At 36.3% G+C, this 26,745-nt stretch overlaps 3 protein-coding genes across 4 annotated transcripts; 1 reads left to right on the top strand and 2 right to left on the bottom strand.

Moving 5' to 3' along the window:
* Positions 1 to 623: 623 nt before the first annotated feature.
* Positions 624 to 3,748, bottom strand: TLP8 (tubby like protein 8). Its single transcript, XM_086639425.1, has 9 exons — positions 3,014 to 3,748; positions 2,787 to 2,901; positions 2,466 to 2,642; positions 2,301 to 2,356; positions 2,108 to 2,204; positions 1,686 to 1,775; positions 1,494 to 1,586; positions 1,261 to 1,328; positions 624 to 941 (listed from the first exon to the last, which is right to left on the bottom strand). Exons 1-9 carry the CDS (start codon positions 3,511 to 3,513, stop codon positions 866 to 868), a joined length of 1,272 nt encoding a protein of 423 aa, XP_086495551.1. The 5' UTR covers positions 3,514 to 3,748; the 3' UTR covers positions 624 to 865.
* A 4,504-nt stretch (positions 3,749 to 8,252) lies between these two features.
* On the top strand, positions 8,253 to 10,934 carry LOC147540042 (nuclear protein). Its single transcript, XM_086638755.1, has 5 exons — positions 8,253 to 8,675; positions 9,165 to 9,382; positions 9,499 to 9,627; positions 10,280 to 10,411; positions 10,619 to 10,934. The coding sequence occupies exons 1-5, from the start codon at positions 8,369 to 8,371 to the stop codon at positions 10,730 to 10,732; spliced, it is 900 nt and encodes a 299-aa protein (XP_086494881.1). The 5' UTR covers positions 8,253 to 8,368; the 3' UTR covers positions 10,733 to 10,934.
* Positions 10,935 to 11,673: 739 nt separating this feature from the next.
* On the bottom strand, positions 11,674 to 24,824 carry LOC147540041 (nudix hydrolase 3-like). 2 transcript variants are annotated; one of them, XM_086638754.1, is made up of 22 exons: positions 24,607 to 24,824; positions 24,111 to 24,290; positions 22,899 to 23,114; positions 22,422 to 22,723; positions 20,983 to 22,026; positions 20,469 to 20,596; positions 20,149 to 20,230; positions 19,630 to 19,716; positions 18,952 to 19,058; positions 17,892 to 18,063; positions 17,278 to 17,501; positions 17,092 to 17,173; positions 16,135 to 16,200; positions 15,528 to 15,605; positions 15,350 to 15,445; positions 14,345 to 14,451; positions 14,043 to 14,211; positions 13,849 to 13,932; positions 13,546 to 13,640; positions 13,369 to 13,459; positions 12,605 to 12,751; positions 11,674 to 11,930 (listed from the first exon to the last, which is right to left on the bottom strand). In XM_086638754.1, the coding sequence occupies exons 5-22, from the start codon at positions 21,199 to 21,201 to the stop codon at positions 11,865 to 11,867; spliced, it is 2,100 nt and encodes a 699-aa protein (XP_086494880.1). In that variant the 5' UTR covers positions 21,202 to 22,026; positions 22,422 to 22,723; positions 22,899 to 23,114; positions 24,111 to 24,290; positions 24,607 to 24,824; the 3' UTR covers positions 11,674 to 11,864. The 2 variants fall into 2 exon arrangements, with proteins under 2 accessions (XP_086494880.1, XP_086494879.1); XM_086638753.1 differs by lacking the exon at positions 22,422 to 22,723 and having other exon boundaries at positions 20,983 to 21,079; positions 23,037 to 23,114.
* Between the last annotated feature and the right edge of the window lie 1,921 nt (positions 24,825 to 26,745).

Raw genomic sequence — 26,745 nt, 5'->3', positions numbered from 1 at the left:
AGATCAAACATCACCCATCATCCCCTTTGACACCCTAGAATTAGATTTTCGCGCTCACAATCCTAAACCATAAACCTAGACACTAAACTTCACAAGGACTTCACAGTCCACGCTACCATTGGCCGAGCAAAACTTTGCCCCGGACTTCTAATTCAGACACTATGTTAAGTTTAATACTTTGCCCTCAATCAACCAACTAGCCTCTACTTCCAATATCCAAAGGATGAAAGGAAGACTACCAAACAAAGTTCGGAAAGAAATCCTCCATAAGAAAGCTCAAAACAAGATCATAATCATCAAAACTATTAGAATGCCCATTGGTTCTCCTTCCTTATCTCCGCTTCTTCTTCACTTGAACTATGTATGAAATTTGATGAGCCAGATTCATCTTTTTGTGTTGAGCTCTGGACGATTAGAAAATGAAGAGAGGATCTTAATAAGGCCAACACGCGGGTTTTTTCTGATTCTTAAATTGCACCTTCTTATTGATATATACTCTTCCAACTAGCTAACAAAAATTATTGTTTTCTTGCCTTTGTTTTCAGTAATATCACAATATTAAGTAATAAAGTGTTGGTAGAACATTGATTTCGGAAGTTAAGATTGATAAATTACTTCATATCTTGATCAATCAAATCCCATGCATTAATAAAACCCTCAAATCAACATCAACCCATCTTCAATAATCAAAATCTCAAATAACACAATGTTTCAAATTATCATCCCAAAAATACAAAAATGGTAATCTTTCTTTTGAACAACACTCCACTCTTTTCTCCACTTTGTAATCACGCACACCATAAAACAAAAAAAATGTCATCAAAATGGTGACAGGTAGAAATTCGTCATATGATCCGGGAAAGAATCAAACAGTACAGCAGAGCTTCGAGTCGATGGATGCCAAACATATACAGAAAGCTTGATAGGCAGTTAATGGATATCTGCATTAAAATAACAACAATAGTTCCTTAAGATTTTCCTTCAAAAATACGATGTCAAGCTCTTTCTAAGGTAGCGTTGCTTTCCAAATATGGATACGAAATAATTCAAGAAAGATTCATGCTTGCTTGTTAACTAGTTGGTGTGTCTGACTCGTCTAAATGGCGGTCTGAAACTGTTTCTTTTATGTATTTGAGCCAGGCTTGAAATATGTCTGAATAAGAGACAACTATTTGAAATTACTTGCAAAGACTATTGTGCCCCAGAACGAAACAAGTGACTCAAACGAGTCAAATTGATTGATTAAATATAAAGTCTCACCTATAGTCCATGACATATTTCGACCTCCCTACTCTTCCAAGCTGCAGAATCGATTGCCTTCCATTTTCCTAATTCAAATAGTAACATGTTAGATTGTTTTGTATAATACCCGAAGTTAAGTAACAAAATTGAACTTCCTTTCCTCCATTATAGGTTGGGTTCGAAGTCAAAATGATGTCATACTCCAGTTTAGTCCATCCGAACGAGACAAGAAACGATATGTAAATTTTTACCTCCATTGTTAGCTGGAAATTCTTTGCCGATCGTTGAATTTTAAGTCCAACTTTACTTCGCTCTCTGAAATCTAATTCGTATTGATTCGAAAACTGAAAAGATCACAAAAACAAAACATGAATAAATTTACAAAATGGGATGAAACTATGTATACATATATGCACACATATTGAAAGAAATGTCATGCTTACATTATTGTAGTTTGGAATTCTTGAGATAAGTTGATGAGCATTACTCATTTTACCCTCCCAGTCTTTTGGAAGTCCCTTGGTATGTTGAATCTAGATACAACGATGTTATTAGCGATTGACGATCTTAATATTTCTTGGTTCTTACTGATGTTTAATGTCAATATAGTTGGATATAAAATGAGATAATAAGATATGTGTATAGCCCACTGAAATTGGGCGGGAACATGTGGGTCTTTCCATAACGGATGCCACGTTCCGAGTCTTGCTCTATAATTGAAAACAAAAAACGATAACACGACATGTGGTTTTACACATACTGACAGAACTTTGCGCACAAGTTTGGAACCTAACCAACATTTGCCACTGTATCAGATGTTGAGTCAATTTATAAATGAAAATGGGGCAAGTAGTCTTTAGTCTACCTGAGTTGTATTCTTCGACTGTGAAGATTGGTGTTTGGGTATCCATGCTCTTAAACTTCTATAGCTTCCTGTGCATGTAGTAATGGTAGGCACAAATCTGGCGAAATAAGACACAAAAAAATAACTCAATCAATGTGGTCAAGGAAGCTATTACATTATGAGGTACCAAAATGAGATATTCGAATTGGCTTACGCTACGACAGCTAGTAGAAGTTTGGATTGGTTCTTTAGAGAATCTAGTGGGTTTCCCTGCAATCAAATAAATCATTTAGAAAACCAAGTACTATAAATTTGTGGTCCTCTCGAAAATATAATCTAATTCATAAATTTAGTCCTAAGTTTGTGGTGAAAATTGAACCTTATCCCATATATGATATTTTGAACCCATGAAATTAGCACTTATATTTCCCAAGAAGCTTTCATCTGAGTTACACAATAAGCCCTTGGAATTCTGAGCTAACGTAAACTCCGATCGTCCATTTGGCCGTCTATGATGAGCAATGGCTAGTTTTCGATCTTGGCGTCCTTGACCCTCCTGTCGGCGAATTTAGAGTTTCCGATTTGATTAGAACTACATCATTAAAATTTAGTCCAAAAGTCTTGTGGGTCTAATGAGCTATTTTGTACACAAATATGAAACAAAGAATGAAAATAACCCAAATAAGTTGAGAGATTTTACATTGGTGTAAAGTGAATAGAAAGAACCTCCATTGATTCCATCTAGTGATGTTTCCTTCACTATAACACAAGTACACCTTCCAATATCCAAAGGAAGAGGTCTACACAACAAAGACCTAGAAAAAAAACCCACCATAAGAAAGTTCAAAACAAGATCATAATTATCAAATATAAAGAAATTAGTCATTTTGAATCAAATTCATGAAATGGGTATACAAAATTTTTTACCTAGTTGGAAGAGTATACCAAGAAGAAGCAGGAGCAGCTTCCGAATCCGAAAAATCCCACATATTAGCCTTATTAAGATTTTCACTTTCATTCTCTAATGGATCCCAAAGTTTCAACCCAAAAGTTGAATCAGGCTCATTAAATTTCATACATAGTTGAAGTGAAGTAGGTTTCAAGGTCTTATTTTTAGAACCCAATGAAGAACAAGAGTTAGATTTTTGATATTCAAACTGTTTTTCCTTGGCAGAAGAAGAAGACCCATTGTTAATAACACCAAGAGGAACAACATTCTCTTTGTTTCTAGGAACAGATCTCTCTTTTTTCTTGGTGTTTGGTACTGCATTTTCCTTGTTGTCTGATTGATTTATTAGGGTTTGTTTGATGGGGTCAATATCTTTAACAGTGTTGGTTTGGTTGTTTTTTAGCTCATTTAAGGGATTTAGATAGAGTGAGTTGTAAGAAGATTGGTTTAAAGCTGATGATTTCTTCAACCCAGTCATGGTTGAGATGGTGGGGTTTGAATTTAAATCTCTGGGTTGGGATATTTTTAGGTATTTGAGAATTGTAGAGAGAATGGCATTCTGGGTCGATGCTTGAAATGGATTTTGAATGAGGGTTTCTCTGCTCTTCAGATATATGTTGTTGAGAGTGTTTATAAATTTCCAGAGAGAGAGAGAGAGAAAGTAAAGAAGAGAGAGAAAGAGAGGGAAGCCTTTCAAATTTGAATGAGTTGGGTGGAACTTGGAAGTTTGTCGGGAGGTTCAATACTGTTTTGATACTGAATGCTGTATCAATATTTGATACACAAGGACGGATGCTTAAAGATTTCATGTGGGTCCCATACCTCTTTGTTGCAAATAACGCTATTCCACGTGTTCTAATAAAGAAGTCTATTTATCAAAAGTTTGATGAAATTTTATGTTATATTAGATTTCAAAGAGAAGTACGGAATAACCAAGGGTAAGGCCCCGTTTGGATCAGCTTAAAATAAGCTAAAAGCTGGCTTTTAGCTTATGTAAAGCGCTTTTCGAGATAGAGTGGCGTTTGGATACAAAAAGCTGTAGCTTTTTTTAAGCCGAAAAAGCCCATTTTTCCTGAGAAGCAGAAGCCATAAATTTATGGCTTCTGCTTTTGGCTTTCTCGGGAAGCCACACGGACGGACGTACGAACCAGTTTTGGAACTTTCTTTTAAATTTTTTTTAATCAAAGATAGGGCAAACCAACAGAAACCCATCTTCCTCACCAAAAAAAAAAAGAAAAATAGAAACTCATCTCTCTTTCATCTTCTTCTCCTCCACATGTTAGGGTTGGAGAAAAACTTTCTAAATCAAAAGCGGATTGAAATTGATCTTTGAAGGATACAAGATGTAAGTAGTCATAACTATAATCATATTATGTTGGTATGAATGTTGGATTCAACTCTGTTTGTCCTCTGTTTTATCTATATATATACCTTCTTTTTAGAGAGAGAAAGCCTTTTTGTAGAGATAAAAGATGTAAAAATTACTGTGTTAAAAATTCTACCAAGTATCTTGATACTTGATTGCTTTATTTGTATAAATTTAGGAACCTAATAGATGGATACTATACATAATTATTTTGATATAGTTTAAGAATGATTCTTAAACTATTTAAATACACAGTGATTTATTAGTTTTTAGGACATGTGGAATATAATGTTGAATTTTATTTACTGTAAGAAATTTTATATATTTTTTGAACATTTTATGAGTATATATATAGAAGAAACTATGGAAGCTGAAAAGAGTGAATAGGAGTTGCCTTCATCATTGATGACTCTTCCTTATAGGAAAATTGAATAAGATAAATTCCACTAATATTCTTAAGACATTGGCAGGTTTTTCTAGTGTAATCATATTATGAGAATGACGCCGTTGAGTTAGATTACGATAATGAAGACGAGCGCGAAAAGGTTGTGATGAAGCACAATCAATCGGCAACAACAACAAATGTATACGAACGTTATTCGAGGTTTAATAGCTGACAACATTGCCAATGTAAATGACATGAATGATATGATTAAATTGCTACATTTTTACTCTTAAATATAATGTGATACTGACGAACCCGCATTTAGCTTTTTTTTACCAAATGTTACATAATAGCTTTTGCGGATGAGAAAGCGCTTTTATTTTGTCATACCAAACAATCGTGATAGCTTATTATAAATCGCTTTTGTTTAAGCTCTGATAAAAAAGCTATTGAAATAAGCTATATGTGTTCCCAAATGAGGCCTAACTATTGAAATTTTGAGTTTTTAACTTATTTTTATGAATGAGACAATGAGTTTATATGCTCACCTATTAAGAGTGATTATGACTACAACTTCATTTAAATAAAGTAGAGCTATTTCACACCATGTCCGCCCAGTCTCCCGACTAAAAATCTGGACCAGCCACGTCACCCGACTGAAAACGTCACCCCACTGAGATTCAGTCGGGAGACTGGCCCGTCAGACCATCATTATTTTTCACAAAAAGAAGAAAAAAATGGGTAGCTTTCAACCTTAACTGTGTCGGTCTAGTTATCAATGTGACTTTCAATTTTCTTCAACTACTTATAAATTTGTTAGTGGATACAGTATTAATCCAAAACCTAAAACTCTATTGTATTCTAATTTACTCATCTATAAGTTCTTACAATAAGATAAGATTCGAATTATCTCAGAAATATAGAGTAGTTTTGGAGTCTTAATTTGCATATCTGAAAGGATGCTCCGTTGAACTTACACTCAATTTCGCTATTTCTAAATCAACACTAATTACAACTTGTTATTATTTCAACTTTTGGCTTTATTATAAAATTTTGAAGATTTAAAAAAAAAATCAAGATTGTACTTGATGGATTTCATAATGAATTATTAAATTTTAAAATGGGGGGTCAGTTTTTATTAGATCATTATGATATCAAGTAAGGTTGAAAAGATTAGGTACAAAATCAAACAAGTAAAGAAAAGGAAAAGAGACAGAATTGGTGGGAAGTGAGTGATTTCCCACTGATGGGGGGGTTGACCCAGTGTCCTAGTACTCTTGGAACAGACCAGCTTTCAATAAGTGAAGCTCACCTCACGAGATTCATTCATTATTGAGGGTTCGAATTTTGTTGTAAAACCTGCAAATTATAATCTTACTATATTAATACTATGTATGGAGTATTATTTAAATACAACTTTTGAGGTAGTTTCAAATGGCACTTTTTGTGCTTTTCTCATTCTTCTCTCTTTGTCTTTAACTGTGGAGCTCCTTCTAAGTTGTTTCTACTGGGAACAAGGGTTTGGTTGCAATTGGATTTTTTTTCGTAACAATCTAACCCATTTCTTTCGACCCAATTGACTATATTATGTTAGAAGGTAGTCATAATTTAAGAACCTAAAAACACAAATTAAATTTTTTGGTCGATTGTCTTCATTTTCTTCATCATCTGTCACAACCGCTCCCACCACCTCTTTCCCTATGAATTATGAAACCTTCTGTACGAGGTGGAGAATGGTAAGAAGTGGTTTGTAATGTGCTCATAGGCGGTTTTGAAACCAATTGGTAGGCGGTGTTTAGCATCAAATTGAGGCGGTTTATTGAAACCAAATTGTGGCGGTTTGAAACTAAATTGAGTCGGTTTTTGGTTTCAATTGGAGTCGGTTTCAAATTGGTTTCAAATCACCCGCTTATATATTATATAAATAGGGGAGCACATCAATCATCAACCACAACAACACAAAACAACTCAAGAGCAATTACTCATTGAGTGAGAGCTAGAGAGAGTGAGCAAGTGAGAGAGATTTTGTTCATAGTTTTGAGCGGTTTTTAATTTCTCGGTCGTCGAAGATTTAGTATAGAAGGTTAATTTCTATACGGTACCATCTTGGGACGAACTTGCGGGTTGTGTGAGTCGTCTTCATCTATCCTTCAATAAAGATTTCTTGTTCGCCCGAGGACGTAGGCTTTAAAGCCGAACCTCGTTAATTCTGCTTGCATATTTAGTTTTGGCTTAGCTTTTCGATTATCTTCGTAGTCGGAACAATTTCTAGGATAAGTTCGACAGCTTCCGCGATTTTTAGTACTAACACCTTCAAAGAGAGAGTTCTGACAGACGAAGATTAAAAGAAAGAGATGGTGGGAGTCGACATTGATGGTAGTCAACGGTGGTATTGGTGATGATGGGGGTGGGAATCCTGCACGGTACCTGATCTAGAATGCATGAGCTCGGAGAATTACAATACGCCACTGCTAATTGTTGTGGTTGTATTGCCTCTAGAAAAGCTTCTCAGTTATTAGGCCTCAAGTATAAAGCCAAACTTATTTGATAACCCTTAGATAGGACTTACGAGGAGTGGTAGCCTGAGACTGGAATGATGAGGAGGAAGAAAGAAAAATATGGATAATGTGTCACGAGAAATGTTGTTTGGCCCGAGTTGGCCGGCCGACTCTGACCCTAGTTCTGACTTGGCCGGTCAGCTTGGACCAAAAGGCATTTCTGTTATGAGAGAAAAGAAATTTAACCTTTATTTAAGTTAGGTCCCTATTTTTGTCCATAACGATAAGGAAGATGAGAGAAAGGCTCGTGAGAAACTTAAAGCTCGATTAACATTCAAAAACGAGAAGAACTGAACAAAGAGAAGGAACGAAGTGAAGAAGGAGGATGTAGGGTTTTGTTGTTAGGGTTTATCATCATTTCTTCCTCCTTCGAGCAGTACTGACAAGTGACAACTTTGATGGTGTCCAATCCAACTGTATATGTTTTTCGTATCTTTATATTTTCATTAAAAAAAAAATTTGACGGTGTCGAGTTTGCACGACCCGAGCCCACCCATTACATTCATTTATCTTTAGCTAACCAGAACTTCAAGGTCCAGATTATAGGTACTCATGGGTGCTCGAATCCGATCCAATTCTTACCCGTAATAGCTACAATGGGAAAAGAAAATTTAAATTCCAATATTCGTTAACGTTCACCCTATCTCAATGGTATAGGACTCAACTTTTAAGTGCGGCTAGAATCTTGTACACATGTGGATGAAGCAACAGATTCGGTCGTACCACTGGTAAAGTTTGTAAGACCACCACTGATCCTGAAAGAGAATGAATGGAAAAAAACAAGCTAGAACCGTCAGGTTGATGTTTGAAGTAGCCCGATAAAATTATTTGGGCCGGGATCGGGCAATATTAGTGGCAACCCGGAAACCCGCCCCAGCACATAATACCAGACAAAACGATAGAATTGAAGATAGAACATAAGCTTGAAACGGGTGGCTATGAAAAATCATCTCCATCACTAATTGCCCTAATTCAATCCTGAATAAAACAATGTCAATCCCATCATCAAAGATACATCAAAATCATGGCAGTCTTTACTAGTAGCTCTTTCTTAAGATACCCTTTTACCAAATCCACCAGTAGAATAAGAGAAATTAGGGTTAGGGCAAAATCATCAATAACAATGTCAACCACTGCCACTGTTCCTCCAGCTATAATTGTTGGTGGTGGACGTGTAGGAAGAGCTTTAGAGAGTATGGGTAATGGTAGTGATTTGATAATCAAGAGAGGTGAATCAGTGCCTGTGGATTTCTCAGGTCCTATTTTAGTTTGTACTAGAAATGATGATTTAGAACAAGTTCTTCAATCTACTCCTCAATCAAGATGGAACGGTACTCCTAATCTTTATTTTTCAATCAAATTATTAGTTAATTTGTAGAATTGGTGTTCATTTAGATTCTTGGAATTTGTTTTCTTTTACTGTTTATAGGAAAAGATTGTACTTTTAACAATTTTGATTTGAGTAGAGAGATAGAACTTAGAAGATTAGGGTAACGGTGAGTGTTAGAAGAGTCCCACGACCATAGAATATAATATCTAGGTCTTCTCTAGTTCCAATTAGGTAACTTAACATGGTGTCAGAACTGGGTACAGACTACCCAACAGTCACGTGCTCCACACCGTCCTACGAAAACACATGTTAGAACATTACAAATAAGGGGGTGTGAGAATAGTCCCACGTAGGAAAATGAGGGACTATTCTATTGTTTCGAGTTGGACGACAACAAACTTTAACAGAGAGAGTGAGGACATTTTCTAAGTCATTATCAACTTCTATTGTTTTGTTTACTGTGACACAATCCGACTTAAAATTCGAGCAGATTTGGTGTTTTTCCAGAATGGGATGCTCGAGCCATGGCTTCAAAGTAAAGGCCTAAACGACGCAGAGCAAGTCTTGGCCTATTTTGCAGTCTCAAAGCTTGGAGAACCACCCATTGATGGTAAGACAGATACTGATCCAGAAGGATTAACAGCTGCTTATGGGAAATGGGCATCTGCAGTAGCTGCAAGATTGCATGCTGGAGGCTTATCTTGCAAGGCAAATCCTTGGTGCCATATTTGATTTGACCTGTTAGATACATACCATGATTTTAAAGATCAATTAGACTTCGAGTGAAACAATTGTGTTTCAATCTTTCGGGTGATTGATTCCAGGTTCTTGAGAAGGAAGCGTTTCAGAAACAAATGTTAGAGAAGTTGATATGGATCAGTTCTTTCATGCTTGTTGGAGCTCTTCATCCCGGAGCAACTGTGGGTGCAGTTGAGAAAGAGCATCGAGATGAGGTACGTCCACTACTAAGACATAAATTGGGTATCGACCAATTTATTATGAAGTCTTTATATATTACCAGTCTATTTATGACTTGTGTTTGATATTGTTTTCGTATCCGTGGGAAGAAGTGGGTTCTAAAGAAATCCACTACTTTCAATCGTTCCATTACAATTGTGTTTCCATAGTGATAGAAGTGTGGGCCTATACTGTGAAAAATGTGGTTTTTAAACACTTCCGTGTAATACACTTCTCTGCTTCCCCCCACGGCGTGAAAATGAAAACACTTCATTGAGATACATTTCCTTGCTGTAAAGCACAACCATAGTTAAAATTGGAAAGGTACGGCAACTGTAGGAAATGTGAGCAAATTACCATAGCTTCCACTTATCCAGATGTGGGCATGGTTAAGACCCAAAGAGGCCTGGAGTTCCACTATGATACGTTGCGGGAGCTTATCCGTTGAGGTCGAAGAAAACCAGAAATAGCAACAAATTGGTATGGACGATATCTGATCTATAATGTCTTCTAGGTTTTGAATGATCCAGTCAAACCATTTACGACCCTACCCATCTAATCCTTTTACCTGTATAACCGCTCGATGATGAAATTTTATGCGAGGAAGCCGTAACTAATTGCCATAATTTACCTTATTTTTGCTTGCAGGTTTCTAAACTCATTGCAGAACTGGCATCTGCAGCAGCAGCAGAAAAGGGGTTAGTGTTTGAAGATGCTATGGATGAAAGGCTCTGTGCTTACTCGAGAGCCGTCGCTCACTTCCCAACTGCTGTTAAAGAGGTAAAATCTGCACCCTCCCTCAACTCTTGATAGCCAAGTGACTCAAGAGTCACTTTGCTGGAAACTCGGTCTAATTTCACTCGACCCACTGGCGAGTTCAAGTAACCCGGGAGTTACTTCCTAGTCCAACCACTTAGGTTTACGCCAACAGGACTTCTGCGTGTTAGTTTCTCACCTTTGAACCATTGATCAACGATGTATGTACAGTTTAAATGGAGGAATGGTTGGTTTTATTCACTTAGCCAAAAAGCCGTGGCAGAAGGCAAGCCCGATCCGTGTCCATTACACACATCATGGCTCAAGGAACTGAAGATTGTCTGAAGATAATTTCAACAAAGCAAGTTTTGCCTTCGGTCTAAATATATGACCTGAAATTGTTGCTGGAAAGAGTAACTAAATGATCGTTATTTTCGAAGTAGTATTCATGACATGTAATTTATTGACTGGAAGTTCTTGAGTAATGATTTGTTCTAGTTGTTAAGTTGGTAAGATCAAATTCTAATAATCAGCAAACACGTTTTATAATCTATGGACACTATTCATTTCCTAACTTTCTTTTTTTTCTTTTCGAGAATTCGGTTACGATCTACGTTAGTCGTTACAAGGCATTGATACACCATGAAGATGTTATAAGCACGACAACCGCCAAATTTAAACCCCGAATGAGAGAGGACTAAAACCCAACAACATGACAGAGCCTAAAGTCCGACAAATTTATTAACTTATTTACATTATTTATAGCCTAAATTATATGGGATAAATCTTGATGGCAAACTGCTTCCATCGAGACTCGATCTCACGACCTCATGGGCTTAAGAGAGGTGGACAACCACTCCACGCTGGTGGACCATTTTCTAACTTATTGCTCACATTATCGGAACCAATTTTTACCATTCACACATGGGGTTATTCACACATCATCCAAATCCATTTTTACTAGTCACACAAACAAGTTAGTAACACAATCCACCATTCCTCCTTCTACTCTGTCGGGCAACTCACCAACAATCACCACCACCTCTCTCTCTTACCAGTCGTTTCTTAACCCTACAACTACAGCGCCGCCACCAGGGGTCAAAGGTACTATTGTATCTGGAGGGATAGGGTTTCTCGAAAAAAAAATTTGCCGACCAAAATTTGAGATGAAAGTTGTGCGTAAAATTATCAAGAAAAATGTAATAATATGCAAAGAAATGGACTGAAGTGTAGTTATCCCATAGCCCATTCTGTTGTGCAAGTAAAGAGCAAGAAAAATAACATTCCTAATCAAAGGTTCTGGTAGTTAGGATTATTAAGAAAAGGAAACTGCAAGTTCACATAATTGTGGATTTTTTTCTGTATCAAATGTATTAAGCTACAATCACATCAGAAACTAAATCCACGTATGTCGGTATCAATGGGACATTAAAGACCTTAATATGTTTACTGGAGTAAGCAAGCAAAAAAAGCAAGGTCAAATGTGGTTTTGAGACATTACTTTATCAGCGATATCGAAGATAGGTGCTATATCGACTGGTACCTGAAAGAAAAAAAAAAAAAAAAAAAAAAAAAAGAGGACTATGAAGATCATATAAAGGAAATAAGACGACCATCCACATTATTGTCAACTGCAGGAAAGCAGTAATTTTGTATATGAAGATAAGTTATTGTCCAAGTACGGAAAAGGTTTTGACATGGTCTTTTGCTTGATAAATATGGCTTTAAGATGTTAAGTCATGACTTTGAATGGGTCAGTAAGACGGTAACGTTGGTAAGTTTTCAATCTGAATAGTTTGCAATGGACACATGACAGAAGCAAACCGATATTAAATGTACAATTACAAGTCTAGAAATGCTTGGCTATTAAACCATATATTATGCTTACAGATACATTTTTTCTCTATCAATGAAGTTGGGGTAGTGAGTTGGATCAAGTTCAGACTTATCCAAGTGATGGAACTCAGAGCTTCTCCGTTTTTCATCTTCTTTGATTTTTTATATCAACCTCTGGACTACATTTTATTTTTTCATATACAGGAGTATATATTTACATGAACTATAAACCGCTTTGCGAAATTTGGCCAAGTGACTCGAGGCCAGGGTCAGCCAACTACTTAGCTTTGCACGCAAATAGGACAGTCATTAAAAATTTCTCATTTATAATAGGACTCCAGAGTTACTCGATTAGTTGCAATTAAAATAGATCGTTCTTACCTGAACTTTTTCTAGTTTATCCATCGCAGTTCGGAGAGTGTCTGTCATTTCACAGTACTGCTGAAGAAGTGAACAAGCTGCAGCTTTGTCACCTTTTGCTTGGATTGTTAGTATCTCCCTGCTTAAGCTCTCAACAGCCCCTTCAACCTATAAAACATTTTCTTTGTTTGCTTTATGAAGTTCATTTTGGAAAAAAGTCTTGAAAAGCGGGTGATTTGCGGAAACAAGAACATTTTCCCGAGAAAAAAGTATTAGGTAAGAAAATTTGATTTTCCCCAAACACCCACCACCACTTCTTCTCTTCACGCCAGCAAGGGTTGCCGGTAGACTGCCTTCACTGGTAACCCTAAATCTTTTTTTCTTCCTCCTCTCCTCCCACCAATACCCGTCGGCCGGCCACCACCACCTCTAATTCTCTCTCTTTCTTTCTCCAACTGAAACTTAGTATTTTAGGTTTCAGTTCAATTTGAAACCCATGGGGTTTCAGTCGGGGTCGAGAGAGAGGGAAAGACGGACAATGGTGGTGGTGGGAGAAGAGGGGGGAGAAGCTTTTTTTTTAAGGGTCGCCAGAGATGGAGGTTTGCCAGCAAGGCAGCGACCATGCTGGAGTGAAAAGAAGAAGAGGTGGTGGGTGTTTGAGGGAAACAAAAGTGAACACAAACTTTTTTTTCCACCCCAATTTTTTTTTCTTTGGAAACTGTTTATGCTTCCCTAAAATAACCCACCTTGTGAAAAGGGAAAAGAACAAATGAACACTATGTTACCTTGTTGAAATCGACAGCAAATGACCCATCTGAGTGTAAAACAAAGGCTCCTTTTTCAAATAAATAGTTGAACTGTAGAGCTTGTCCTTTTCTGATTTACAACAGTAAAATTTTAATAAGAAAACATACCATTGACGCTAATTAGCATAATAAACTAAAAAGAAAACAATTAATTACCCATGGGCTTCTTCTAAGCCAAAACGTATTGATCGGAAGCATCCCGCTAGAAAAGAAACATACATAGACTTTATCAAGCTTTTCGAGAGCAACTCCTGGAAGAGAAATTGAGAAAATTATTCGAAAAGGTTGCAAGAAAAAAAGAAGAATGAGTTCTTATGCTAAAATTACAAAGATTAAACATGACCGATAAATGTGAAGTTGATACTCACGAAAACGTCAAAAAGACTACGTAAAATGGCATTTTAGATTTTAGAATGAAACCTACTTCCTTATGTTTTAGCTAGACGAGAAGTTATTAACCTGGTTGATTAGAAATTTCAGTGCCCAGAGACCGACGATATCTGCTTTTGCTTCTTCTAAAGCTGAGTGGACTTCTTGAAGTTCCTTTTCATATGATTAGAGGAATACATGTCAGAAATGTGCAGCGAAGTGTTACTGAGACCAAACCAGGAGAAACAACTTTGAAACAGAATCAAAGCATAACTTCATCTCACCAATCTCACAGTGGATTTTTGACCGTTCGGAAGTGTTATTGTATGGGGTCCAATCCCGTGGCAGCACTCATGGCAAATTGTATGAGTGAAAAAAGAATCAAAATCTACAAGTTCCTTCTGCTCCTCCGTAATACATACTGCAGCTATAGGTTGAAGGATATGTTTGAACCTAGTAAGGATAAACAATCACGGTGATTAGATTGTGCTCTCAACTGCTTACTGGATCCACTAAAACAGGAAAATAGAAGTCTTAGAATGTAAGGAGTAAAAATTGATATAAAAATAGAAAAGATAGAGAGTACTTGGCCTCTGAGACATTCTTGAGCATGACCATTGAAGTTCCACGCTCATTTACTATTCGTTCATCATTTGGCAAATTGAAGGCAACAGTTTGGGGACCCTTCACATCCTGACAACGGAGTCAAATTTATCAATCTCTATCAAATATAAGAACTGTCCGTTTATATTTTTAAATTTTAACAAGTAAATGAGAACTAAGTTATCTATTAACTTTGCCCATTTGTATTTTTCGTGACAAACTGGAATGTGTGCCTTAGATAATGATATAATGTTTCTAACAAGAACTGTAGCCTTTCACGCACGTGCGATGAAAGACTGTAACATATGTATGTGTGTGTGTGTATTTATAAGAGTTTGATTGCTCCAATAATACCCAGCAGCTCAAAAATAATGGGGTTAATTCCAATTTGGCCCCAAGACCATATTTTCGTCAGTCAACTTTAAGAGTCAAATTGTTCCCTTTACCCTTTCTTTCAACAATACTTCCCCCTTGTCTAACAGTGGAGAGAGAGAGAGAGAGGATAATAAGATGAACAGCGGAGAGTGGGAGAGGTGAAGATGTTAGGGCAGTGGTGGTAGTGGAGGAGAGGAAAAAGAATAGAGAGAAAAAAAGTAAAAGAATTGATGAAAAACGCACGCAAATGGCCGTTCGGTCATAGGTCGATGATTATTTTTCGTCGAGTAAGGAAAAAGAAAAGGACTAGTAAGAAATATTCTTGGGAGAAAGGGTAAAATGGGAAAGAAAAAATTGATTGTTAAAGTTGATTAACGGAAATATGGTATTGGGGTCTATTTTGGAATGCTGGACAAGTAAGGGGGGAAATTTTATAGTCGGTCACAGATTGGGCGTTAAATCGTAATTAATCCAAAACAAATATGGTCACCTCCAAATTCTCGTGTTGAGGGTCATGTAATATACCTTTTAGAACTGTGGATCCTTATACTTTTTAAGTGTGGAACAAGTCTAGCTAATCCTGCTGATCCTAGAGTATGGTAAGAAAACTCACCCCGGCATTATAAAGAAGTCGAATTACACGGATAGGAGCAGCAACCACATCCTTTGATTTGTATATATCATCCAGTGGAAGATTTTGTTCCAAGACCTATTTAGATAACATAACTATGAGACGAACTACATGTATGAATATTACGAAAAGGGGGTTAAGTTACAGATAAAACAAATACCTGCAAATGGTCACCAAAAAGCTTAAGCTGAGAGGTTGATTCGTCATCTCTGACTCCAATAAATGCTTCAAATGTAGCCTAGCAATATGTAGTGCAACAATTAAGTTCCATACTAGAAATAAAACTAGATCAGAGATGCAGAAGAAAATAAATATGCACTCTAATCAGGTTTGTAGCTAAAAAGACGGAAATGTTTGAAGCATAGAGAGATTTAAAGCAGTAAAACTGTAGCAGTTTAAATAGCTATGTTACATCATCGGTTTCCAAGAGCAGAAAGTTCCTTAGATACTACTTTTCGTTTGCCAAACTCAAAATTAAACCAAAAGTAGTTGAAACTTATCATTTAAAACCAACATCTAAGATTAAGATTGTTTTAGTTTGAATGACACCTTCATAACCTTACTTAGTTTCATGTTTATTGCAAAGAAAATAAACTTTGATTATGAATCGGCTCTCATGAAGATTAAGTTGCGCAATTCTATGACCAAGCGAAATGGAAAGATATATGTATGTGTGTGTGTGTGTGTGTGTGTGTGCGCGTGTGCATGTGTGCATGTGTGCGCGTGCCCAAAATAACGTAAGAAAGTAATTTCTGTATAAGCTATACCTTGTATCCAAAAAGTGCATCTTCATATGTTTCATATGGGCCAATTGTGACATCCAATTTGGAATCCTTGCAAATAAAACATGCACCATAAAATATGTCAGTTGTGAAATGCCAGAATAATAACCAAGAAGAGAAGTTAGTTTAAAACATTGCAGAATCTACAAATTGATTGTATGTAGAGCTAATTGAAGCTCTATAAACTAGACTACATAACTAAAGCATTATAAAGATAAAAAAAAAAAGTGACATAACAAACAGAAAAAAGCAACCGAATGTTTTAGTTTATTTCAATGACTGAATCAAGAGAACAAACTAAATCAATACTTATAGGCGTTTGAATTGGAGCCGTGGAAAGTACCTAAAGGACCCCTAACTCAATTTAAAACTTATAAACAAGTCTTTAGACTCTTAACTGGACTCCACATCTATCATAACTTTATAAATTGGACCCTTCTCTTATCCTTTAGGATACTTGCTAAACCAAATAATAAACACTAATCTGCTACTTACCTCCTAACAGACTCGATAACTAGGAAAAGCCTTGCAATCTGCTCTAGCACATCACATTGTAGAATTTGGTTCGCAATATTAACAAGTCACAGGTTCCAACTTAACAGGTATATACATTTTCCAGCATTTGCCGGAAAAGAAATTAATGGATTTATTAAAAGCAGTTGAGGTGAAATCAGAGAGACTAAGACATGGGAATTATTAACCATCAAATTAGACTTTGAGAAGAAGATGTTGGAAAGAATAGATAGTCAACTTTATACTAGACCACCACTGTGATGCTAAATGCCTGAAAGATAACATCAATGTGCGCATCACACGGTTGAAAAATCGGTAAGTACCTGAGCATGCAAAAATTTCTAGCTATAATACTCAACGATTTTGCCAGCGAAAATCACCTAAACTGAGAACACAACGAAAATTCAAGTGCATGTGAAATTTACTAACCAGCTCCATCCAAGCTATGTCAGATTCATAGTAGTCATTTGAGAGAAAAGCATCAGCTTTAGTTTTCAGCAACCTCTTTAAACTATAAAAAAGATTATTGAGGTTATCACAATCCATGAAAAGTTCATCAAGTTGATATGTTTTAACTGCACAAAATTATTCTATGCCGAACCAAAAAGTACCTACCTAGGACAGTCAGACACCTCTCCTGCTTTATGCAATAGCTCAGCAGCTTTTGTAAGAAATGGCTTATACTCTTCAGAAAATGGTACAATGTAAAGATCATCTTGTTTACTATTATCACTTGCATTTTCTAACAACAATTCACTGTGCCTTCGAATAACACTGAAGAATCCAGTCGCAGCTTCTTGTTGATCGGCCTTTAAATTGCTCCTCCATGACTCAAATTCCTTCAACAAATAGAGACAGATATGACTGATTTCCAAAAAAATAACAAAAGAAAGCACCACGTAAAATTATATATATATTCAAGTAGGAAGGACAAATAAGATCCCTAAAGACATACTGGATATTTTCCTATGTTTTGTCCTTATCTTAACTGTTTGATTCAGTTTATATCACCAGTTAGCATAAACACTGCGAAACAAATTAACAATTGAAATGCTGTAATGGTTTTACATGCGTCTGAGAAAAGGCAAAAGAAGACACTGCTTACTATATAAGAAGGAAATGATACTCTGAACGCTTGTTCAATCTAATGTGTAGATAACTATTTATGGAACTAGATGACGGTACTCAAAATTTTCTCAAGTAAGCAAGGGAAAATATTCATGCATTACCTTTTTGTCCATATCTGGAGGATAGAAATTTGCGCCGCATGGTTTGAGCATTGGAAATGCTGCTCTGTACTCAAGACCCTTCCACCCCTGTATGTGCTTTGTGGAATCCCCAAGCAACTTTATGGCAGAGTCTGCAGTCGTCAAAAATGCTTCGTTTTCATCAAGTGAGGACCTGTTACAAGAAAAGGATTTGGAAGAGAACTGAGTGCAAGGCCATCAGGCTTACAATTACAAAGGGCAAAACAGAAAAAGAAGAAATTGAAGAAGCTCATGCTAACAAGGAAAACTAGCTTTCTGGGTGTTTTTCTTTCCGGTTAGCCCAGTTTTACAAATGCATTTTCAGACTACTTGTAAGTTGTAAGACAAATAAAAAGTGTTTCAGGGACTGGGTCTCCTAGAGTTAGTTAGGCTCCGGAGTCCTGATTGATGGAATAAATGGGACATATAAGGGCTTTCTTTTGGGATAAACTGTTGCTTCTTCATAGTTTATACAGAAAACGCGTTAACCTAGACTAGTGTTTTATTGGTCCTAACATACACGTGTGCTAGTTCAGACAAGATGTATATAAATTATCTCAAAATTTAGCGACTGAAGTGATTGGAGTACAGCAGAGTGTCGGATACGAATATTTATATCTAATTATGTTCAAGAAGCAAAAAAAATACTAAAAAGAAATATCCATGCTAAAGTTCAAACCATATACAGTTTGTCTAACAACGTTAATCAGGTGGAGTGCACAATTCCGGAAATAAACAAATGAAGAATAACACCTTATAGGTTTCTAGATTTTATAAGTTGTGGTTTTCGTTTTTTACTTCAGCTCTAACTTAGTTGATTGCTTTCATTTTAATTTCAGTGCAGCAAAAGAGAATAACGATAAGTTGATCCAATATGAACTATACAAATGATAGATCACTAAATTACAGCAAAATATTGAATCAGTAGTTCGCTATACAAAATAACTAAGGCTCACTACTTTAAATCAGAACAAATACTGTACAAGCAACCCTATTCATTAGAGGGAAAATAGATAAGCGAGAAAATAGAACAAGTTATTACCAAGCACTCTTATTGATCGAATAATACAACCATTTCAACTTGTCCAAGTTCGATATATTTGACCGCTCCTTCAGCCAATCTCTCAGTGTTGGGTTGCTGTACCAAACCTATAAAAGAACCAAAAGCATCACTATACATAATTTAATTTACTAGACTGCTTGTGCTGAAATGTTGTGCCAATGACTGAGAGTAAGAGAAAGATTTGGAATTTGATCCAACATGGAGTCACTTGGTGTATTTGGAAGGCGAGGAACAAAGCTATCTTCAAAGACGGTTGAATGAATGTGGAAAATGTCAAATTAGCTGCATTTCCTTTTCTATTTCTGTGGTCTAACCTTGTAAGTGTAAGCATTGGCCTTCTTTAGCGTATCATCGTGATTTTATCCTCAACTGGGAACATATCATAAATACGTTTCATTCACGTATTCTGGGCGTAGGGATTTCTCTGCTTACAGTTGTTTGTACCTCGTTTATTTCCTAACTATCTTTTGTTAAACAGTATTTTCTTCCCTTCAAAAAAAGAAAATTTAATATACTAATAAGTAGCTACAGCCACTAATCCTTGAGGGGAACCATATAAATGTTGCTTTTCAAGAAAAGGGCACTATATTGACAAACGTAGATCAAAAAATTCATGAAACACATGGGTATATTCAGTACTCAGAAAGTGGTATAAACCTGTAAATAAAAGATTTCATCAATAACTTTTGCCGCTTTAATAAGGAGGATAAGAGCTTTTCTGTCGGCTTCAGTAAGACCAGTTAACTGTACAAAAGAAAATTCAACCCAAGGTTAGACAAACTTAAGTAAATAACATAAACAAGTTAGTAAATCACAATCCTGTAACCATTAAAACAAGCTGCCGCAATCTACCTTACCAGCTCAATCACTAAATAGAAATCTGTATTACATAGTATCCAACTATGACTTTTCATACTACATAAAAAGGCTTATGATGCAGGACCATCACGGGAGAAAAAATTGTAACAAGGTTGCAAGAAAGAATTGTAACAGGATCACATAACATTTCAAGAATCAAGATAATGTAAGTTATCAAATTAACTATGGAGAAACACAGCAAGATTAACAGAATGGAGATTACGAATAGCGATGAAACTGCCTAAATAATGAGAAGATTGCCATCAAATACCCCATTGGTTACAACAGTCAGCTTTAATGCAAGAAAAAGTCATTCACCTCTGCACCCAATGAAATAGGAGCATATCGATCAAGTTGCTTCTGTAGGGACAGAATTCGTCCTTCTGTGTCGCCTTTATACCTTCACAGAGGTTTGTACAAAAAAGGGTAAGCTGTAAGCATACACCATAACTTATCAAGTGGAAGTTTTAATACTAAACTTGGTGAGTTTGAAAAAACGTCATAATAGAACAGTTAAGTTATCATACACATGTCAATATGCAATTTGTCAAACCCTCGAGTTGATTCACACATTTACAACTTACAAGTCAGCATGTAGAACAAAGCAGTATTCCTTATAATATTTCTAGCTACTTTACCTATTGGACAGAATATCGAACAACTGACAATATTTCCCAGCATAAGGGACATAGTCAGCATCTCCTTTTGCAAGTATATTTCTGTATTCCTCCCATGAGATATACTTAACAGCAGAAACTTCTGTTTCCTACAAAACATAAACAAAACAAGTGCAGTTTACTTCAGGCCTTGAAGATTACGAGATGAAATCAACCTATATGCTAAATCTAACTGAAAACAGACAAATGCAACACTAAGCTGAGCTCTTGAGTGATTCTGTAGATAGAACAAGAGGAGATATTTGGGATAAATAACTGACAAAACCCAGCTCACCAACATGAAAGATATATTCGCCAAGGATGAAATTTTTTTCTAACTTCCATGTGGTATTCAGACTTATATAGGGAATCTAGGTAATACACAAGAGAGTGAGACGTTAAGTTTATTCTACGTGGTATTCAGCCAAGCATGATACATGCGGGTTACATCACATGACAGAAATCATATTAAGTAATGACCAATTAACATTCTCACCTGAAGGGTAAAAGCCTCCAGTGGAATTGGATCTCGAGTTGTTACAAGATATACATCATCAAATTCATTGTTGATAAACTTCCCATTGTTTTGAACACTGCAATCATTAAAACAAATATCTTGAATGTCAACGTAAATGGATTGTTCAGGAAGAAGAGTATAGTACCAATAACAGGTTAGTCTGTAAGAGTAATATACATGTAAAATTGAATATAACATATTCCATTGGAAACTGGGATGAACTAAAGCGATTCAATCAGTAAAAACTAGAAACTAGGAAGTAATAGACAGTTTGACAACATAAGATACAACTATTTTAAGCTATACATAATAAGAGTGCTAACAATAACTATGGAACGTTGGAAGAAATAATGAAATGGAAGAACCTAAGTGATGTAACACCTGCTTCAATACCAGCCATATTTTCCTTAATTTAGGCATCACTTAAGATCACTAGCCTAGTTCAACAAGGTACAAGGTTTTTCTTAGGCATGGGACTGCCTAGAGGCTTCCCGTCTGGACAATCTAGGTGCCAAATCCACCCAAAAGGCCTAGTCGATAAGACAAGGTGTTATTTTATAACCAAGATCTGGAGGGTCTTCTTACTCGATATGGGACTAAGGGCCTTAAACATGAAACTTCCATTTCTCATCATCTAGTATAAAATCAGAAAGTAACATATTATTGTCAATCAAGAAAGAAAATCATAAAAAACTCAACAACAGTCTTATTAATATTCTTCAATGCCGTCGCTTTTCCTTTTCATAGATTGGTACAAACAGTTTCCTTCTTTCAAGTACTATTTTAATTAATAAATGAACTCCGTAGTCAACTACTACAAAATTTTAAATTTTTTACTCCATTATGTAGCATATGCTAAAGAGTAAAGAGCAAATGACATGAAGTTATCCAGGTAAGGTTAATTTTATTCTATAAAGTACAATCCATAACAAGGCTAATGCTGTAAGTAGCAACTCTCAACCCATGCTTTGACGTACCAAGTCTTAACCCATCTTTGAAGTATTAAGGGTTAACACAAATTGCCTGATGGCATAACAAGGACAGAAACTTCAATCAAGCAAAGGAAAAGGAAACTAATTTTCCTCTGGAGCTCCGGGATATCTTGCACTGCTGCGAATGGGTGGTTTTACTGCCAAATTGGTAGTATGTTCTGGCATCATTACCAGCCCAAAATATCTTTTAATGCCAAAAGTTTATATTACATTTGTAATGGCAATTGGAATGATATTAACTCCTATTTATTCATTATCAATGTTTTTTTTTTGAAAATTAGAATGAATGTATTAGAGAAAGAAAACTATATTCATTATCAATGTTAGCCAGATGTTTCTATGGATACAAGCAATTTAATACCCCAAACTATTCTTTTTTGGATTATGGACCACGAGAACTATTTGATTTAATCAACATCTTTCTACTGTAATAGGTATTGGTACTGGATTTCATTCTCTTATTATCAGTTGACAAGGTTGAAGCTATTTTATCAAACCAACTCTAGTCCAGCTCTTCAAGAACTTCTGAAGTTCTTCTTCCATCTCCAAAAAGCATTGATCGAGCTCCATGTGCTAAACCCAGTGACGTACAACTGCTGACCCAACCGAATCATTTTTTTTCTACAAACTAAATAAAGATAGAAGTGCAGCAACTTAACACTGCAAAGAGGTCATCGAACAGTTTTCTACCTCAAAATAGCAATATATATTAAATACCAACTTGCAATCTCAATAGGTATGCAGCAGTCAGGGTATTAAGAATAGCAATATAGCATTACCACCTTTTACTTGTTACCTTAGCAGTCATATTAGCAACTCTCACAAGACGAAATCTCCAGCTACCTTCCTCCATTTTTACTAAAATCTCAATTAGGAAGCTCTCTAACTGAAAATCACACATACAAATTTAAACCTAGTAACCTACCACATCTATCACTTGTTGTTTGTTTTCTTTTTTGAGGGTATCCTATAATAGGCAAACAATGAAGCAAACAAATATATGGAATAAACATCAGCAGTCAAGAGAAGGGTATTACAAACCATTGCTGAAGGTAAACAAATATTAATTCAAACGCATCCTTTGGAAGAGTGATACCGAGCTCTTCATGAAGTTCCCTCCTGGCAAGAAGGAAAAAAAATGAAATTAAAGAAGCACTAAATGGCAAAATAAACTTTAAACCAGAAGTACTTAAGAAAATTACATCCCTTTCTTTTGTGTAGTTAGATAAGGAAATATATACATGAGAAAAGGGATTCATACGCACTATAAATTAGTCACAATATTGTAAAATATAAAACCAGCTAGCTAAGGTCAAACTTCAAATCTTTAATCAACCCAAGTTATCATTGTTAAATTTGTGGTCATCCAACTCAAAACCAATTGGCTATGAGTGGAGAGGACCTATACTTTATATTCTTGGTTGCTATAGTTACCCAGAAGCAACCAAGAATATAAAGTATAGGTCCTCTCCACTCATTGCCAATTGGTTTTGAGTTGGATGGCCACAAACTTAACATGGTATCAGAGCTAGGCCCCACACGTGATAGGCTTAAAAGCCACACGTGCTCCACGTCACCCTTAAAAAAAACACACGTGTTAGGCTCAAAGAACGCCACACGTGAGGGGGCGTGTGAGAATAGTCCCACATGGGAGAATGGGTAACTATAGCAACCAAGAATATAAAGTATAGGTCCTCTCCACTCATTGCCAATTGGTTTTGAGTTGGATGGCCACAAACTTAACAATCATTTCCTCACAAAGTTTCATCTAATAAAGAAGTTCTAAGACTAAAAGGTTCAATCCTTGAGAAAAAGAAATTCCATCATAATGACATAAATGAGAACCCCAAATCAGTATCACAACTTAGTTGAGCTAGGTATCCATACCACGTAAAGAAAACTACAATAAGCGTAAAAAATAGCATGCGAAACAGAACAAGTCACATATAAAATGTTCAAAGAAAATGCTATACAAATTAACATTGAAATATTTGGCCACAATTCGCTCCTCTTAGAAGTGATAGATTATGTAGCAGCGAAGCTCATGCTTCCTCAAAAAACAAATAAATATCTACTAAGAACTAGTATCCTAATGCAATTGAACGTTTCAACTACCTAGCTGTCAGAAATGAAGAATCTCCAGCACTGATATGGCCAGCGCTCGATATATCCCACATGCCGGGGAAAGAATCCTTGTTGTCAACACGACGCTGAAGAAGCAACTCTTGAGTACTCTCAGCAAAAATCCATACATGAACAGCTCCATGATAATCCCCATCTCTATGTACTTGTGACCTAAACAATCAAATGGAGACATCACTTACTAGATAAACAAAATATTTACAAATTTACATATCTAATAATAAAATAAAACCACAAAACAAGATATGTCTCTTGAATGAGAATCTTACTTTACCAAATGATCCAATCCTTTAAAATGGTAATATCGATAACATTGTTATTAGGTTTGGAATAAACAAACGAAACTCCATGAGACAACAAAGAGCAGAAAGTAATTTAATCTTATGAACAAATTAGCAGTCCTAAAAACAACCAAATCGAAATAAAATTAAGTTTCTATAATTAAACAGAGAGAGGAAACGAAGTTGACCTTGGCTTAGTGATTCCGGTTTTCTGACCAGTTTCCGTGAGAACGTCGAAGAGTTCTTCAGCCATGATTGATGATACGAAATACTAAATCAGACTGATGTATCTTCGTTTTATATCAAGTTTTCAATAGACGCCCACTACCTTCTCTTCCTTCATCCGAATTAAAGCTCCCCCTAGTAGAGTTCCAGCTAAATTGGTTGTGGTGAACTATATAACATACTCCTAACTAGGGGTGGGATTTTGGTCGGGAAACCCGGAATCCGCCCACGACCGCCCGAGTCCGAAGCGTCCGTGACCGTCCGTTGTCCGAATCGGTCCGTACCCGCCTGACCGAAAGAGCTTAAGCGGGCGGACGCGGGCATAGGTCCTTACCCGGTGGTCCGACCGAATCCGCCCACTTATATTGTTTGCCGACCGAATCCGTCTATACCCGTTCGTTTATCCTACCCGTTATACCCGCTCGCCTATATAATTGATTTTAAGCCTTTAGTTTTGTAGGATTAGCTACAACCGTTAGATTTCAAGAGTAAAAATATTATTAGTGTTTAAAGGTCGAATTGTAGTTTTTTTTTTGTTGAGAATACAAGAAGAAAGGACTAAGAACTAAAAGATTGAACTGCCTCCTGGAAAGCCTGTTCCGAGATCCACATCCAGTTTCCTTCATGTGTGCGTCCCCACTTAGCTAGTTGATCTGCTCTGGTGTTACCTTCCTCGAAATGAATGAGTAGTCCACTTCTACTAAGTCGCTCGCAAGCTGATAAATGATCTTCAAAAGGTTTTCTGATTGTCAACGTATCGACGAGTCTTCTTGACGTAATTTCCTTATAATGTTAAGATTATCACTCTCTATCTGGATGTGTGTGATCTAGTTGACGTTGGCCCACTGCAACGCCTTAATTATTGCCCAACATTCACATTCATCCGCATTCTGCCCCCTAATATTATATGCTGCTGCTGCTACAAATTCTGATTGATCATCTTGCATTAAACAACCTACACCAGCCGTTGACCTTGATAACTGCAATAAAGGAAGCATCAACGTTGACCTTGATAAATGCTTTCATAGGCTGAGTAGTCTGACTAGTGATATCCAACTGCTCGTTGTTTTGATGTCTCATAATGGTTGGTGGGGTGTCCCTAATTCTGTTTATCATCATCTCGTGAGTAGTAATAATATGCGAGAAGCATTTATCGCACCTGGCCTTCCATATATTCCATAGAATGTTTGCAAACAGAACCTTTAAATCTTCGTCTATGTCCTTCCAAGTAATAATCCATTCCTGCAGACTATGTATGTTTTCAGAAATAATATTAAACATAAACCAAACTGATTTAGCAAAACCACAATGTAGAAGTACATGGTTCATAGTTTCCCGATCGTTACAAAATTCGCAATCATATATACCACCAATAAACTTTCCTATTTTGTGCCTGACTGGTAAACTATTAGTACAACATTTCCACACAAATAGTTTGATTCTGGGAATGGTTGGCAACTCCTATATGAATTTCCATTCTTTAGTTTCATACGGGTACCTCTCAGTACGTAAATGGTAGTACATGGATTTGATAGTGAAGTTACCCGATTTGGTTAAAGACCATCTAGCTGTATCCGTCTGGTGTACCTGCAGATTAATACTCAATATTACATTGCATATGTTTTCGTTAAAGTATTGAGATAAAATATTCGTATTCCAATGGATTTGATAGTGAAGTTACCTAAACATAAAAAAAATCTCTCATCTCTCTCTCTCTAAACACTCTGGCGAAGGAAACCCCTTCGCTGGAGTGTTGAGAGAATAGGGAAAGGAGAGTTTCCTTTTATGTAGAAAGTCGCCGGCCGAAAAATTTTCCGGTCGGCGACCTAGTCGGAGAAGGGAGGTGTGGTGGAAAGAGAGAGATGAGGTGGAAATAACTTAGTTTTTAATTATTTTTATTTTGATAAATATATATAAGAAGGGTAATCATGATATTTCTTTCAAAAAAGGGGGTCATATCTGAATTTATGAAAAATAGGGGGTCATAAAAGAAGCTGGTCACAAAGTAGGGGGCCAAATAAGAATTAACTCATTTGTTTTTGCTAAAAAATTAGTTTGCAAAAATGTTTTGTATTTTGTCTTTTGCATTTACCAAACACAGA

This window comes from Eschscholzia californica, unplaced genomic scaffold (assembly GCF_041429995.1).
Source record: "Eschscholzia californica isolate CP2 unplaced genomic scaffold, dmEscCali1.0.p SCAF_5, whole genome shotgun sequence".
Classification (NCBI taxonomy): domain Eukaryota; kingdom Viridiplantae; phylum Streptophyta; class Magnoliopsida; order Ranunculales; family Papaveraceae; genus Eschscholzia; species Eschscholzia californica.
The sequence above is the reverse complement of the archived record's forward strand: the minus strand, read 5'-3'. Positions and strand labels throughout refer to the sequence as shown.

Coding starts and splice junctions, on each gene's coding strand:
- TLP8 (XM_086639425.1), bottom strand. CDS start 3,513: ATGACTGGGTTGAAGAAATCATCAGCTTTAAACCAATCTTCTTACAAC. Junction 2,902..3,013: donor TGGTATACTCTTCCAACTAG/GTAAAAAATTTT, acceptor TTTTTTTTCTAG/GTCTTTGTTGTGTAGACCTC. Junction 2,357..2,465: donor AATATCATATATGGGATAAG/GTTCAATTTTCA, acceptor ATTTGATTGCAG/GGAAACCCACTAGATTCTCT.
- LOC147540042 (XM_086638755.1), top strand. CDS start 8,369: ATGGCAGTCTTTACTAGTAGCTCTTTCTTAAGATACCCTTTTACCAAA. Junction 8,676..9,164: donor TCCTCAATCAAGATGGAACG/GTACTCCTAATC, acceptor AAATTCGAGCAG/ATTTGGTGTTTTTCCAGAAT. Junction 10,412..10,618: donor TCCCAACTGCTGTTAAAGAG/GTAAAATCTGCA, acceptor ATGTATGTACAG/TTTAAATGGAGGAATGGTTG.
- LOC147540041 (XM_086638753.1), bottom strand. CDS start 24,671: ATGGCTGAAGAACTCTTCGACGTTCTCACGGAAACTGGTCAGAAAACC. Junction 23,115..24,110: donor TCTTCATTTCTGACAGCTAG/GTAGTTGAAACG, acceptor CCTTCTTGCCAG/GAGGGAACTTCATGAAGAGC. Junction 13,933..14,042: donor AAAAATCCACTGTGAGATTG/GTGAGATGAAGT, acceptor TCATATGAAAAG/GAACTTCAAGAAGTCCACTC.